Below are 15,930 nucleotides of genomic sequence, written 5' to 3'. Positions count from 1 at the left end.
TGTGGACGATGTACATAAAGACTAGTGTGGCTGTAAATAAAATAATGGGGCTCAAAGTTTATTCAGGGCTTAGTGTCAGTGGACTACAACACCCACAATGCTACCGGTTTGGACTACAAAGGTCACTCACGCATGGACTACAACTCCACGTCTCCTCACCTGATCAGACCGGAACGGGTCACTTGGTGGACTCTCGTTGGTCAGCCTGGGTCAGCTGACAGACCGGTGACCCCCGGTGACCCCGTCCAGCCAGTGGACTGGTGTTGTGGGTAAAATACATCACATCCGCCAGGGTTACCTGAGGTCATGTCTCTAAAGGTTCTAAAGAGCAATGTGGATATTTATTAGCTATAAGTTCACTATTTAAATAAATTCCTTTACTAAAACGTCTCATTGATGGATCAGTTCTGGCCCAATGACCTTGACTTCTCCTCAGGTGAACTTGCGTCATGTGACTCTACGGAGTCCTTGAGGGCGGGGCCTCGAGAAGTTATGCTGATCATTAAACACGGGCAGGAAGGTGGGGCAGTGGTCAGCGCTGTTGCCTCGCAGCGAGAGCACAGGTTTGGATCCGTCTTTCTGACTTCTCCCCGTGTCTGCGTGGGTTCTCCGGGTTCTCTGGGTTCTCCGGGTTCCTCCCACCACCTAAATGCTGTTGCCCTGTGATGAACTGGCGGCTTGTCCAGGGTGTGCCCACCCTCTCTCCAGCACGACCCGGAAGATGACGGCTTTAACCTCAACTGTTACTACGGTAACTGCAAACGGACTCCTACAACCTTACGCCAGGGGGCGAGGACACTCCCACGTGGAGATTCAAACCGCTGACCTATCACAGCCGACGATGAGGGGCGGGAGAAAGGACCAGACGGGGGGGCGGGGTTTCACGCAGGTTTTATTATAAAAGTTGATGCTTCTAATTTGACTCGATGAGAACCAACCTTGAGTAAGAAAATAAAAAACATGAAGAGCAGAAAGAGGGGTTTCCATGGTAACACAGGGAAGGGGGCGGGTGCATGGGTAACCATTTAACAGTGAGGAGGGGTTTACTGTACTGTCACCTGGTGTCAGCTTAACACTGGTGACCACACACGCACGCACGCACGCGCACACACACACACACACACACACACACACACACACACACACACACACAGGATGACTGTGTGTGTGTGTGTGTTTCAGAGTGAACCTTCTCAGCTTCGAGGTGACTCCTCCCCTGGTTGGCGTCGCCTTAGCGACTGAGCTGCAGCCTGATTTTCAAAGCGACGGACGGGGAACTTTATTTTGAAAAGCTCTCCTTCCTGTCTGGGTCCATCTGCTGACATCACAGACCATGTGACTGAATGCTTCCTGTTTCTGTGAAGACAGAATAGCTGCTCCCCATTGGCCGGTAGCTGAGCTTACCTTCACCCTCACTCTTTACACCTGCCCTGCCCTGAAGCTCCACCCCCTCCCAAACACTGGTCTCTGAAACACACACACACACACACACACTCCCAGCCTCCCACTCACTCATGCAGCTTCTTGTCTACTCGTCTTCGTCATCGTCCTCATCGTCGTCCTCTCCTTCGTCTTCCTCCTCTTCCTCTCCTCCCTGAGCCGAGGAGCCGGGGTTCCTCGCCGCGTACGTGCCGCCGCCGCGGTACGCCACCATGTCCTGTCGCACAGGGAGACGTCTGCCGTGAGGCCGCCGGCGCCGACCCGGCCGACCCGGCTGCCGGAGCGCCGTGGACTCACCCGGTCGTACTTCTCCCGGAGCTTCTGGGCCTTCTCCTCGTACGGCTGCTTGTCCGACTGGGTCAGTTTGCTCCACATCTCGCCCAGCTTCTTGGCGCAGTCCCCGATGGACAGACCCGGGTACTGCTGCTTGATGCTGGGACGGTACTCGCTGCAGAACACGAAGAACGCAGACCTGGAGACAGACAGGCAGGTGAACGTCGTGCAGCCGGACACGCTGCCCGTCCCGCTGCCGCTCAGGCCACAAACACACCTGCCGATCAGGTATTGATCACCTCTGCTCCAGTGACAACCACTAACATCCCAGGAAGACACCAGTGAAACTAACCATTGAGGAATCACTGAGCTGGAACCGGGACGATGTGTTCAGAGCAGAGGCAGATTGATCAGTTTGGCTGATCAATCGATCAGTGTAATTCGGCTCCGATGGCGACCCATGGCTGCTCAGCCTCCACTAGTCAACTGGGATTACTGGCTTGGGAGAAAATAACAGCTTAAATATATATTATTTAATAATATATATGTATTTGGGCAGCCTCGTTGCCTCACAGCAAGAAGGTTGCAGGTTCTACTCTGAATTTGCATGTTCTGCCCGGCTCCTCCCACCACCATTCTGAATGAACTTACCTGGCTCAATAAGGGTTAAATAAATAACACGTATCTAACAATCTGTCCCACGATGGATAATTCATCTTCTGTGTCGACGGGTTTTATCTAGATTTGTTCAGCCTGGCCCCGCCCCTCTGAGAGGCGGCAGCGTGTGCGCCGCCCCCTGGAGGTAGGGCTGATTAGCAGGCGGTGGTGTGCGTTTGGTGTGTTGCTGCCGTACGGGGGTCTCTTGGGGGCGTTGGGGTCTTTCCTCTTGCGCATCCTCTTCCCAAAACCTTTGGGCGGGACGTAGTCGCTCATCTCCCTGTTGTAGCGCACCTTGTCGGCCTTCGCCATGTCCTCGAAACACTTCTTATCGCCGGCAGTCAGGCCCTGAAACGACATCATCTGTAACATCGCATCTGATTGGACATCACTCGGGACCTGCACAGGTGAACAGGTAGCTAAGCACTTTCCCTTTGGGATTAATGAAGTATTCTGATGGTTCGTCTCCAGCAGAAACACAGCATGCAGCTTCCAACCAGTGAGGGCTGATGGGACTTGTAGTGCTCAGGCATTTCAGTCCTGTGCTGTGTGTTCGTGGTTCCCACCGCGCTGGCTGACAGGCGAGTAGCAGCGACTCCCCCGCCGTCTTTTTGAGTAAATGGTTTGTGGCGTTATAAGTATCAGAGAAATATTTAAGAAACGCAATAAGAACGACATCACGCCATCCGGGACGCCACATCGACAGCTGGACAGCGGCTCAGTGGGCGGGGCCTCGGCTGGGAAGCAGAGACGGGCCAGTCTACCTCCAGAGCACTGCCGAGGTGCCCTTGAACAAGGCACCATCAGGTTAAGCACGAACAGTGTCTTGAGAAATATTCACGTTTATTCTCGTGTCTGTGATGAATTCCGAAACGTAGTAATAAAAGTTAAAGTGTTTTGATATTCCATCATTCCCATTAACGTATTGGGCCCATAAAGTTTGAACATTTCTGCCCCTTTTTAAACGGTGCTATTTATTATTCATTACAGAAATGCTCTTCAGACACTGGAATAGCTTCTTGGTGTAGCATTTAGCTAAGCAATATCAGACCATTGTTTCGAGGCCTGGCTGTAGATACGCATTTAAAACATATAAACTGCAGGTAAATGAACAATATTAGAACATGTCGTTAACCCATTCTTTGCCGACCAATTTATGTTCCATGTTTCTCACAGGCTGCGAGTCATTTACAAATTAATTATTCAATAAAACGACACTCAACTCTTTAAGAATTAAGCGAACTGAAACCGGACAGCTCTGTTAAGAACATTCTTGTTTTCTCGTATACAGAACCATCGATGGGTTCAGTTCCTTCAGCGCCGCTGCCGGACTAGCATCTGTTCTTAGCATCTGCTACGAAACAGGCCTCCGCTCTAGACCAAACCAGCCAGCTGCCTGCCTGCCTGCCTGCCTGCCCGCCTGCCTGTTTTACTCTTGCTCAGCTCTGCCGGTCCGACTCCATCGTACCTTCCATCTCTCAGAACACTTCTTGGAGAACTCGGCGAAGTTGACCGACTGCTCCGGGTTCTTCTTCCGGTGTTCCTCTCGACACGTCTGCACAAAGAAGGCGTACGCCGACGTCTTCCCCTTCGGCTTGTTGACGTCTTTACGCATCATCGTTGCGGCCTGACAGGCAGACAGATGAGAAAAGGTCAGTCATGATTCTAATCAATGGATCAGGCTGCCAGGCTGATGGATTAGTCCTCCAGTCTCCCAGTCTGGCTTTGAATCAAACACAGATAAAGTTGGTCTCCGCCCAAAATGTGTAGAAACGACCATTTACAACATCTCAGTGATGAAATGACCGTTAATTCTATAAACACGTTCACCTCCACGTGTCCATCGAGGGCTCCAAGATAAAGTAGTCAGTGCAGGACATAAAACAATCGCTCACCAAATAAATAATTTATCATCACTACCAGACCGGAAAACACAAAAACAGATCCTGAGACAGGAGGGTCTCAGTTCCAGCCCAGTCAAACACCAGAGAAACGAGCTACAACACATCAAAGGTTCGGATCTAACCCACTGTAACCTGAGCTAACGACCCTTTAAGCTGCTTTTGTTAATAATAAAATGTATCCTGTTAATAAGTAAAAACATGTTCTATCAAATCTGGGTGGCATCAGGGAACGTTTTACACCGACCCGTTCATTTTCCGGTAAACGCTCAGATTCGGTCCATCGCGGTGTAACAAAGAGAACAAAGTGAGGATCCATTTTCTCCGCCGGAGCGCTGGAGGCCCGCCGACCCGGACGGCAACATGGACCGGGTACCGGGGGCCGGGGCATCCCGCCGGAGCCCGTTCCCTCCTTCCGCTGAGACAGGCAGCTGCACCACGGACGCAAACCACGGCTAGCCTCGTATTCTATGAAGTCTGACTACCGCAGTTAGCCTAGCCTTCTGTGTAGCCCGTTAGTAGGCTAGCCTGTTAGCACGGCTAGCCGTGCTGACTACCGCAGTTAGCCTAGCCTGCCGTGTAGCCCGTTAGTAGGCTAGCCTGTTAGCACGGCTAGCCGTGCTGACTACCGCAGTTAGCCTAGCCTGCTAACGGGCTAGCCTGCCGTGTAGCCCGTTAGCAGGCTAGCTGACAGAACAATGGGCTCCCTTCGCTTCCCGCCCTCTGCAGGGCGAGCTGCCCCATCCCCCCCCTCCGCTACCGGGGGATGAGAACCCCCCGTTAGACCACAGAAACGCTGAAAACACGACACGGCGGTTTGTTCACGCACAGTCCGCATTACGACAGCTTTCCCGCAGCGGCTGCGTCCAACACGGGAATATGGCGACGGGACCGCAGCTACGCATCTAACCGCAGGGCTCCGGCTATGCTACGAAGAGGTCAGGACGATGACAGGACAAGGCTAATTGTTGCACCACGCATCATAATATGCTATTCACGTACACAACAGGACGGCTGGTCAATAGAGACAGACACGTCAACTGGCGCGACTGTCCCAGCCGCCATTTTATTCCCGTTTAACGGGACTCTTATGATGCTGAACGCCTGAAAGCGAGTAAGCCACGACGAGTTCCGACTTTTAGCAGCTCTCCGACGTTCGGAACAGACGAAGGTACTCACTCGTGGGGGGGCGGATACAGGCGGGAGCAGACCGGACACAATCACGACTTGTTGTTGTTGTTTGGGGGCTGGAGCAGCGACTGCAGATTCACTTTCAAGCTGGCTCGAACTCGAGCCCGAGCCCGCCCCCCAGCAACGCCCACTTCGGTCATTCCTATTATCAGGGCGGAGCAAGGCCGGCCGTGGTGGGCGGGGTATCTCTGTTCCTTCGCCTGTGATTGGTTCAAAGGAGCACTCGACGCTGCCAAGGTCCACCTGATCAGCGCAGAGAGCAGGGCGGGAATTCTATACACATAACAGGGTGGAGTAAATGTACGAGCCTGTGTTTGATTGGTCAAAATAGGTGCTCGTCAAATCAACGGGCCAATCACTGAAGAGACGGAGGAAGAACGACATCGTACAGGGCTGACAGTGGGAACCCGAGGGTCGTTGTTCAAGTCCCGGCCCAGACAATAAAACACGCTGGTGAGGGGCCGGTCTACCTCCAGGGCACTGCCGAGGTGCCCTTGAGCCTAACCATAACCCTATAGCCAAAGGACAGGAGGACAAGGTCTCAAACGACCCCTGTTTCTATCCTGGGGACCCGAACCCGAACCTACACACCGCAAATCCCGGGAAACGGAAGGGGAGAAAAGCGTTTCGCTGGACTTTGAGCCTCTCCGCTCCCCGTAGTAAAACCGGAAGTGGATTGGAGGAGCGAAAGCGGCGCGTTTTAAATTAATTCGCTTTAAGAAATCTGTGGGTGATCCAGATCTTCCGGACCACCGGTCGATTAAAGAACATGGACCCTCAGCAGGTGTTCCTGGACCGGTTCAAAACCAGCGGGGAAGCCGTGAGTAACAGAACCTCCTCCAGAGACCCACCAGATTAAATTCAGAACCTCCTCCAGAGACCCACCAGGTTAAATTCAGAACCTCCTCCAGAGACCCACCAGATTAAATTCAGAACCTCCTCCAGAGACCCACCAGATTAAATTCAGAACCTCCTCCAGAGACCCACCAGATTAAATTCAGAACCTCCTCCAGAGACCCACCAGATTAAATTCAGAACCTCCTCCAGAGACCCGTCAGATTAAATTCAGAACCTCCTCCAGAGACCCACCAGATTAAATTCAGAACCTCCTCCAGAGACCCACCAGATTAAATTCAGAACCTCCTCCAGAGACCCACCAGGTTAAATTCAGAACCTCCTCCAGAGACCCACCAGATTAAATTCAGAACCTCCTCCAGAGACCCACCAGATTAAATTCAGAACCTCCTCCAGAGACCCACCAGATTAAATTCAGAACCTCCTCCAGAGACCCACCAGATTAAATTCAGAACCTCCTCCAGAGACCCACCAGATTAAATTCAGAACCTCCTCCAGAGACCCACCAGATTAAATTCAGAACCTGCTCCAGAACCTGTGGGTTTAATGTCAGAACCGGCTCCAGAACCTGTGGGTTTAATGTTCCGGAACCAGAATGTGATGTTCTGTTTTACGTTCTCCTGCAGGAGTCCATCTGGTTGAAACACATTTTTAGTTTCGTCACAGAACACGTCCATCCAGTCGCCTCTGGCTCTGCTGGAGACGACGCCTTCTCAGGTCAGTCAGCCAATCAGCATGCAGATCACCCGTTGCCTGCTGGAGGCGTGTCTTTCTCACCTAGAGAACCTGTCTGGAACTGATTTTTGATTTCATGTTTCAGGTGGAGCTGCGTGTCCCGTTCAGATGAGTGTGTGTGTGGTGAAGGCGATCCGGGAGAACTCGTCAGTCACACACTCTTTACCTGTGAGCTACAGGTAAGACACAGACGACTTGACCTTCAGACGGACATTCTGAATGTTACTGCAGGTAGTGTAGACGTATAGAAGGTCACGCTGTGACCCCGCCCTGCTGGAGGCGTGTTGATCCACAACGTTACCGATGCAGAACTTGATGTAGGATCAAGTCTCTGTGGATGTTGTCGGGTCCTGGTCTTCACAAACATCCCAATCAGTCAGTTCAAACAGTCAGTTCAAACAGTCAGTTCAAACAGTCAGTTCAAACAGTCCTGTAACACAGGAAGTGCATCTTCAGGCCTGGGAGGGGCGGTCCGGCTGCCCGAGGTGGGGGACAGGTATGGCTCCGTAGGCCTGCTTGATGTTGGAGTAGAGATGATGGTCCAACATGCAGGTAAGATCTGACCTTGTTGAAAGCTTCTGTGTGTGGGGGGGGCAAAACGTAATCAACTACAGCAAACGAACGCAGGAAACAGAACCTCATTGGCCGAGGTAATTAAGAAATAAACCCCTGTGGGGGGGCAGATTACAGGCAGGCAGGCAGGTTTAAACATTATTTCGTCACCATGGCAACAATGAAATGGATGACGAGTTGCTGCTGGTCGTGAGACGACGTGTGACATCACAGGGGCGTCGACTACCGTGTGACATCACAGTTGTCTCGCTGTGGTTGCTGAGGTCATTTTGACTTCTGACCTTTCCCCATTGTCCCGTCAGGCCTGTGTCCATCCTGGAGCTGATGTCCCAGCAGCACCTGGCCTGTGTCAGTAACCTGTCCTGGACAACCAATCAGCAGAGAGTATGGTCTGAGGAGGCGGAGCTATGTCTTCCTGGTCACCGGGCTCTGCCGCGTGTCCACCTGCTGCTGATTGGCTGCCTGAGAGAGGGGCGGAGTGGAGAGTGGAGGCTGACAGATGCTAGTGGCAGCATCAGGTGTGACGTGAGTGAGGCTTTCAGGGCGTGGCTTTCAGGGCGTGGCTATCAGGGCGTGGCCAGAATCCTCTCATGCATCACCCTCTCTCTCTCCAGTGCGTGTGTCCTTCTCCGCTGTGGCTCGACCGCCCTGTCTTCCTCCCTCATTGGAACTACATCCCCCATCATGCCTCGGGACCGGGTGTGGAGCTGGTTGGTTCACCTGTCCTGCTCTGTCCTCCTGGGGGGGGGGTGAAGCTGGACAGAGTAGCGGGGGTCAGCGAGGCTGATGGTTTCCTCCACAGCAGGTGGGTCACCTGACCAGTGACCTCACGTGTGACGCGGGACGACGTCTAACTCCTGTCTGTCTCTCAGGACACGTGGACAGCGTCTGTCTGTCTGTGGGCATGTGGCTTCAGTGTGCCCTCTGTTGGTCGTGGCAGGAACAACCTTCTTCTGCTTCTCGCTGTCAGGCGACTGTCTCAGCGTACCTGTCCTTGTCAAGGTCAGTGAGATGTCACATCCTTCTGTGTGACTGACTCCGCCCCCCCCCGGGTGTCTCTGAATCCCCACCTGTCCTCTGCAGGGCAGACAGCTGTGGTGGTCTCAGTGTGTGTGCGTGGGTCAGCGTGTGTGTGTGACGGCTCTGCGTGGGTGTGTCCTACGAGGCTGGAGAGGAAACAACGTCCTGTGTGTCACCGACGGGTCTGAAATACACACTGCAGCACACAACCACGACCCGCTGTCCAGTGGGCCCCCCCTGCTGGTGACCTCACACACTGACAATGAGACTTGTGAGGGAGGTGCCGTCCAATCAACGGCCAGGCTCAAATTGTCCAGAGTCATCAGTTACCAGGTAAATCAGAGACACTGAGTGGACACATTTAGTCTGTATGTTAAGCCCGCCCCCTCCTCCAATAGGGTACTGTGACTGAGGTGGTGAGCGAGGGGGCGGGGCTATATGTGATTGACCATACAGTAGGCCTGTGCCTGGCCTATCAGCCGACTCTGAGGAGGAGCCTGAGAGCAGGAGACCTGGTGGAGGTGAGTCAGAGCGACACCCTCCGTAAAATAACCATCATTTTATAACAATCATCATCTTTGACTTCCTCCAAAGCTCCATCACGTCCACTTCCTGTATCGATCTTGCCCGGACTTCCCCCCCACCATTCTCTGCACCTGTCTGCGCTCCAGCCTCAGGGTCACCACCTTCAGCAAGGTGGGGGGGGGCCCACCCGGCATGGGTTGTCCCTCTGATGGCGTGTTAGCAAAGCTACTGCTGGAGAAAAGTATGGGCGTGTCTGAGTACCTCTGGACCTGTCACCTGAGCTCACAGCTGTCACACAGGTGAGGAGGAGGAAGAACCTCAAGGTGTGTCTGCCTGTGTCTGACTGCACCTGTCTGCCTCTCTACCTGTCTCCAGTCTGGCCCCCAGTGTGCTGAAGCAGCAGTGTGTGTGTGTCTTATCGTGGAAAATCATGGAGTGTGTGTGGGGAAGAGGAAGAGGAGGGAGGAGGGACATCTACTCGGAGATGTTGGATGAGCCTCACACCTGTCCTCTGACTCAGGTACACACACCTGGTGACGCTGTGGTGCTGTTCAGTGCTGCTTCCATGCAGCCCCTGTTCTCTGCTTCTCTGCAGTACAGTGTTGATCCACGGGTCCATCAGTACTCCAGTATATCGGCGCTGACCCAGTCGCTCCAGTCATACTGCTGGTCGTCCATGTCTCTGAGCTCTCTGCTGCCCTCTGGTGGATCCAGTCTCTCCAGCGCTCAGATCAACTCAGCGCTGGCTTGGTCCTGCAAGACCCTGTCCTCTGACCCCCAGACGGGTTACGGACCCTGGTAAGTTATGTCCACAGACAAACACTGTAGACAGACAGGATCGACACTGAGAAACTTTATTGACAAGTCCGAATGAACAAGGCTGTGTTGTACACCTGACGCTAGTCTGGGGGTTTAAAAGAGGGACTTGACTAGAACCATAGCCAGGTGACGTATGTTGCTACTACCAGGGCTGGGTTTGATGTTGCCAGATTTTAAGATGGGTCTTGTTCCTCTTTTTAGCGAGGACAGTTGCTGTAAAAAAATCTCACCTGAGGAAACACCTGGTCAGGCTCTAAAGACATCTAAAGCATGAAGCATGGACATATTTGATAGTTTGAAAGACGAGGGCCTTTAGCCGCTGCAGCTAATGTTAGCATGTCTTCAGTTAGCGTAGCAGTGCTACCGTTGTTCATGCAGATTTCTACTTTACATGGTGTGTGTTGTAGCCGTGCCCCCCCATGAATGGAGACTTGGTTCAGTGCCCACTCGCGTGCCCTCACCACGTGTCAGACCCATCACACGTCCCTGCTTGTTAGTCTGCAGGCAGTTCGGTTCAAAGAAGCAGCTTTGGTTCAGGTGCGACGATGACCTGGATGAATGTCGCACCTTTAGGCCTGGGTTGGCCGAGACCGCTCGGAGCTGTAAAAGACGCCTACATTACTGCAGTGGAGCTTTCGTAACACGCAGGGCGCCACCTGCTGGTTAGGAGCCGGAACCATTCCTTCCATTACCAATGCACCATTACCCACACCCTGTGTGCTGTCTGCAGGCGGCGCCCCCTGCTGCTGGTTGGCATGTTGGAACTTCCATCACAGACGTCTGAACACGCCATGCACCTGAGAGACGGCACGGGAGCTGTGCACTGTGTCGTCACGGAAACCAGGGACGAGGAGGAGGGAGGTCAAGGGGCAGCCTTCAATACCGCCTGGATCGGTACACACACACACACACACACACACACACACACACACACAGGTCAGCTGTAGCTGGAATACATGACATTATTTGTGTGTGTTCTAGGGTGTCTGGTGTGTGTCCATAAATTCACCATGGTGATGGAGAGATTCATCCAATCAGAGTTCCCCTCCATCCAGTACCTGGACCAGCACAAGTACATTACACACAAACACTGCAGGTATATCACACCTTCAAAGACGAGTTGAGCACATCAGACCTTCATCTCCACGACAACAGTGTGTGTGCGTGTGTGCGTGCGTGCAACAGGGTCTACCTGCAGTTTTCACTGGACCATCTTAACATCCTGAGTCCATCTATTGCCATGGTTACTCACCTGCAACAACAAAGGGTGGAGTCATGTGATGATGTCACATGGAGGGCACACACAGTACCAGAAGGAACAGTGGAAGCTCAAAGGGGGGACTCCTCCCCCATGGCGATCCATCCTGTGTGTGGAAGTTTCCGACCTTGTGTCTCCATGGTGATTAGAGTAGAGGACAAAGAGGGTGTGGCCTGGAGAAATGTTGGCGCAAAGTTAAGGGAGCAGCAGGTGGGTGTGGCACAGTGTTTCTCACTTCGAGCTTCTGTGATTGGTCCAATAATCAGCTGGGGGCGAGACCCAAGGAACGGACCAATCACAAAAAGAGAGGCAGACGCAAACCTGGACAAAAAGGTGAGGAACATACCGAGCTACCTGATTTACCTCTTGATGCTGCTGTTACATGGTCACCTGTTCGCAGGTGGTGCTGGTGTTCACAGGTGTGTCGGTGCGTTGGTTCCCTCTCCTCCAGCCTAGAGTCTTCTACAGACTCACTGCTGTGAACACACAGGTACGACAACACCTGTTATGTTGTAAGCAGTGGGACAGCCAATGGCTTACTGACTGTTCTGTGTATGCATTAGGATCCCCGCATTCTGATTGGCTGTAGAGATCCAAGGTGGAGTGGATTGGACCGTCATCGTAAATCGACCCTTCTGCTCCAACCTGGATGGAGGTTTCACACCCTCCCGCTTCCACTGCTGAAATACACACAGGTAGAACACGTGTAAACGCAGGGTAGAACACACCTACAGACAGGTAGAACACATCTAAACGCAGGTAGAACACATCTAAACACAGGTAGAACACACCCACAGACAGGTAGAACACACCCACAGACAGGTAGAATACACCTACACACAGGTGGAACACACCCACAGACAGGTAGAACACATCTAAACACAGGTAGAACACACCCACAGACAGGTAGAATACACCTACACACAGGTAGAATACACCTACAGACAGGTGGAACACACCTACAAACAGGTAGAACACACCTACAGACAGGTGGAACACACCTACAGACAGGTGGAACACACCTACAGGCAGGTGGAACACACCTACAAACAGGTGGAACACACCTACAGACAGGTGGAACACACCTACAAACAGGTAGAACACACCTACAGACAGGTGGAACACACCTACAGACAGGTGGAACACACCTACAAACAGGTAGAACACACCTACAAACAGGTAGAACACACCTACAGACAGGTAGAACACACCTACAAACAGGTAGAACACACCTACAGGCAGGTGGAACACACCTACAGACAGGTGGAACACACCTACAAACAGGTAGAACACACCTACAGACAGGTGGAACACACCTACAGACAGGTGGAACACACCTACAAACAGGTAGAACACACCTACAGACAGGTAGAACACACCTACAGGCAGGTGGAACACACCTACAGACAGGTGGAACACACCTACAAACAGGTAGAACACACCTACAAACAGGTAGAACACACCTACACACAGGTAGAACACACCTACAGGCAGGTAGAACACACCTACACACAGGTAGAACACACCTACAGACAGGTAGAACACACCTACAGGCAGGTGGAACACACCTACAGGCAGGTGGAACACACCTACAAACAGGTAGAACACACCTACAAACAGGTAGAACACACCTACACACAGGTAGAACACACCTACAGACAGGTAGAACACACCTACAGGCAGGTGGAACACACCTACACACAGGTAGAACACACCTACAGACAGGTAGAACATACGGTACTCACACGCAGGTAGGACACGCCCATCAACAGACCTCTCTCTCTTGTCCTCAGCCTCTCTCCCCCAGCGTACCTTCGGTCTCTGATGTCATCGACTGCAGGTAATGAAACGTTTCTCAGTTCTTTGTCATCGTGTTCAGGCCTTTGTGTTAAAGTGGATTTAATTATTGACGTTGAGTCGACTCGCAAACCTGCTGAGGTCACTGATCGATTGATCTTCTGTATTGATTGAAGAGCTCGACGGTGTCCATCTTCTGCTGACACACGATTTATTTCTTATCCCCACATGAAGAGACAGCGGGCCATCTTCCGTTCCGTTCGTACCGTTGCCAATGACAACCTTTGTACTCTTGATATTTTTCACACAAACTGACCAATCAGTCATACCTGTCCGAGAGGACCGCTGAAGAACAGTGACCGAACTGGACAGGTGGGCTTCTAGCGGTTCTGTTGCAGCAAAGCTCAGCATTTGTCTGGTTGTTCCGACACGCCGGGTCCGACTGTAGCTGGAACTCTTGGAGGAAGATCGACCTCACTTCCTGTTTCGTTTTAGAACTTCCTGTCCTCGTGTGTTATTTCACTGAGCACTTCCTGTGTCTGGTCTCTTGTTCACCTGTCCTGATTGGTCCGTCAGTGTTGTGTGTCTTGCTGTAGTTTACCATTCACCTGTCTGCTTGTTCCTGATTTCTGTCGGTTGGTTCCATGGTGACCTGAAAGATGACCCCTCCCGACCTTTCTGTGTGTGTGTGTGTGTGTGTGTGTGTGTGTGTGTGTAGGTCTGAGGTGGTGTGTTTTCGGGCTCTGGTGTCTGACAGGATCAGTCTGGTGGACAGGACCAGTAACCCTGGAGACACCAACTCAGGTACTCACACCTGGCCGAGTCTATCAACAGGAAGAGCCCGAAACTACTGGACGTGTGTGTGTGTGTGACCAGGTGTGCGTCTCACAGTCTGTGACCAAACTGGGAGGAGCCTCCAAGTGTACCTGGACTTAAGTGACATCTCCTACCCCCCTGGCATGTTGCCTGGCAACACACTGTTGTTGTCTGCTTTCCAGAGGAAGATATCCAGGTAACGCACACGCACACACACACACACACACGCACACACACACTCACACACACACACGCACACACTCACGCGCGCACACACGCACACACACACGCACGCACACACACACACACACTCACACACACACACGCACACACTCACGCGCGCACACACACGCACACACACGCACACACACGCACGCACACACACACACACACACTCTGCGTCTGACCCGGTACTGTGGGCGTGTCTTCAGGTCCGGTCATGTGTACTGCAGTAATCTTCCGATCAGTTCAATAACGGTCGTCTCACTGGGAGTTGCCAGGTAACCGATCACGCCGAGCCATCAATCATTGATCGTGTTTTCTCTTCTGCTGATCGATGTGTTTTTATTGATCATTGGATCTTTTTCCCAGCTCTGTTCGGCCCCCTGCTCCCATGGTGCACCTGGGCACGTGGGCGGGCAGCTCGCAGCAGGGGTGTGCCGTTGGGCAGGTCAGAGGTCACGGGGTGTGCTTCCTGTTCCTGCAGCTGCAGTGGAGCTGTTCTCACTGTGGGGGCGTGTCCCGGCAGGTATTCACCTCCCACCTGTCTGCGTCCATCAGACAGAACTGGTCTGGACCAGGTCCTCCTACCTGGTGGTCTCCTTGCACCAGTTGGTCCGGCTGGTCTTAACTTGGACCAGGCTGTTAGTCAGGGACATCCGGGACCGCTGCCGGTTCAGGACCCGGTTCAGGACCCGGTTCAGGACTCTGTTTAGGACCCGGTTCAGGACCCGGTTCAGAGCCATCGTTAGCTAGCTTCACCTCGAGCTCCCTCTGAGCAGCCGGTTTCACTAAGTGTCCCGCTCTGTCCCTCTGTCCCTCTCTGTCCCTCTCTGTCCCTCTCTGTCCCTCTGTCCCTCTCTGTCCCAGTCTTGTTCCAGTCCTCGGTGCCGGTCCACCTCGTCCGTGTTTCAGTCCAAAGCAAAGTAAGCCTGATCTGATTTGTGGGCGTGTTCAGCAGCTGCTCAGGCTGACGCCGTTTCTGGACCCGGCCGTGGTTCTGATCCGTCCTGCTCTACTGGTCAGGATGGTGGTCGACGACGGGACGGGCGAGGCTCACGTCTGGTTCTCAGGTGTCCTGGTTCGTCATTTGCTGCGACTGTCCGACTCTCGGTGGGAGGGGCTTCAGCGCGCCCTTCGGGTCAAAGGTCACCTCCGGATCTATCCCCGGGGACACAACCTGGTCGGTACCGTTTCCTGACGTCTGTCTGTTGACCAGCTGGTATTTACCTGCGTCTCTCTCTCAGGTGTCGGACTCTGATGACGCTCTCGTCCGCTTCCTGTTGTGTCTGTGCAGCAGTGACATCGTGTGTCGTCAGGTGATTCTCACCTGTAGGAAACTGTCCCAGCAGAGACCAGAGGGTAACACCTGCAGAATCAGTGACGTCGGTGTAAGATAGCAAACCGGTTCTGATCCAGGGGTCGTGTTTCAGAGGTGAAGAGGTTCAGTCGAGGACACAGAGACTTCATGACCAGGATGACTCCGCCCCTGCAGCTCACCTGTTTGGACATCAGCTCGAACGCTACCTGTCTGAAGTAGTTGTCTGTCCAGTAGGTGGCACTACAACTAAAGTACAGCGGCTTTTACGTTCCTCCTTTGAATGTTGTTTAGGAAACGATCGTTTAAATATTAAATTGTTTTTATCTGATATTTTGCTGCAAGGTGTTCTGGGTACTTTCTTATACTTAAACAACGTCTAACTGATGACTCATCAACAACCCATCCTCTGATTGGCTGCTGATGTCTTTGATTTCTGCAGGTTCAGCAATGTGATCACCATTGATTATTGATATGCTAACACCGTAGCTAATGCTAGGCCCCTACCGGAGTACAAGTATCTGGACCCTCCT

At 52.8% G+C, this 15,930-nt stretch overlaps 2 protein-coding genes across 2 annotated transcripts; one reads left to right on the top strand and one right to left on the bottom strand.

Moving 5' to 3' along the window:
- Positions 1-874: 874 nt before the first annotated feature.
- On the bottom strand, positions 875-5,528 carry hmgb2b (high mobility group box 2b). The gene is made up of 5 exons (XM_068756028.1): positions 5,451-5,528; positions 3,839-3,997; positions 2,567-2,718; positions 1,738-1,912; positions 875-1,657 (listed from the first exon to the last, which is right to left on the bottom strand). Exons 2-5 carry the CDS (start codon positions 3,986-3,988, stop codon positions 1,529-1,531), a joined length of 606 nt encoding a protein of 201 aa, XP_068612129.1. The 5' UTR covers positions 3,989-3,997; positions 5,451-5,528; the 3' UTR covers positions 875-1,528.
- A 703-nt stretch (positions 5,529-6,231) lies between these two features.
- Positions 6,232-15,656, top strand: ctc1 (CTS telomere maintenance complex component 1). Its single transcript, XM_068755967.1, has 25 exons — positions 6,232-6,282; positions 6,944-7,034; positions 7,138-7,231; positions 7,928-8,150; positions 8,240-8,430; positions 8,498-8,627; positions 8,709-8,978; positions 9,044-9,166; positions 9,240-9,469; positions 9,546-9,690; positions 9,766-9,968; positions 10,720-10,883; positions 10,971-11,085; positions 11,175-11,580; positions 11,648-11,737; positions 11,811-11,942; positions 13,041-13,087; positions 13,763-13,848; positions 13,921-14,056; positions 14,292-14,360; positions 14,452-14,608; positions 14,950-15,005; positions 15,106-15,262; positions 15,327-15,441; positions 15,513-15,656. Exons 1-25 carry the CDS (start codon positions 6,232-6,234, stop codon positions 15,617-15,619), a joined length of 3,588 nt encoding a protein of 1,195 aa, XP_068612068.1. The 3' UTR covers positions 15,620-15,656.
- Positions 15,657-15,930: the final 274 nt, after the last annotated feature.

This window comes from Brachionichthys hirsutus, chromosome 23 (assembly GCF_040956055.1).
Source record: "Brachionichthys hirsutus isolate HB-005 chromosome 23, CSIRO-AGI_Bhir_v1, whole genome shotgun sequence".
Classification (NCBI taxonomy): domain Eukaryota; kingdom Metazoa; phylum Chordata; class Actinopteri; order Lophiiformes; family Brachionichthyidae; genus Brachionichthys; species Brachionichthys hirsutus.
The sequence above is the reverse complement of the archived record's forward strand: the minus strand, read 5'-3'. Positions and strand labels throughout refer to the sequence as shown.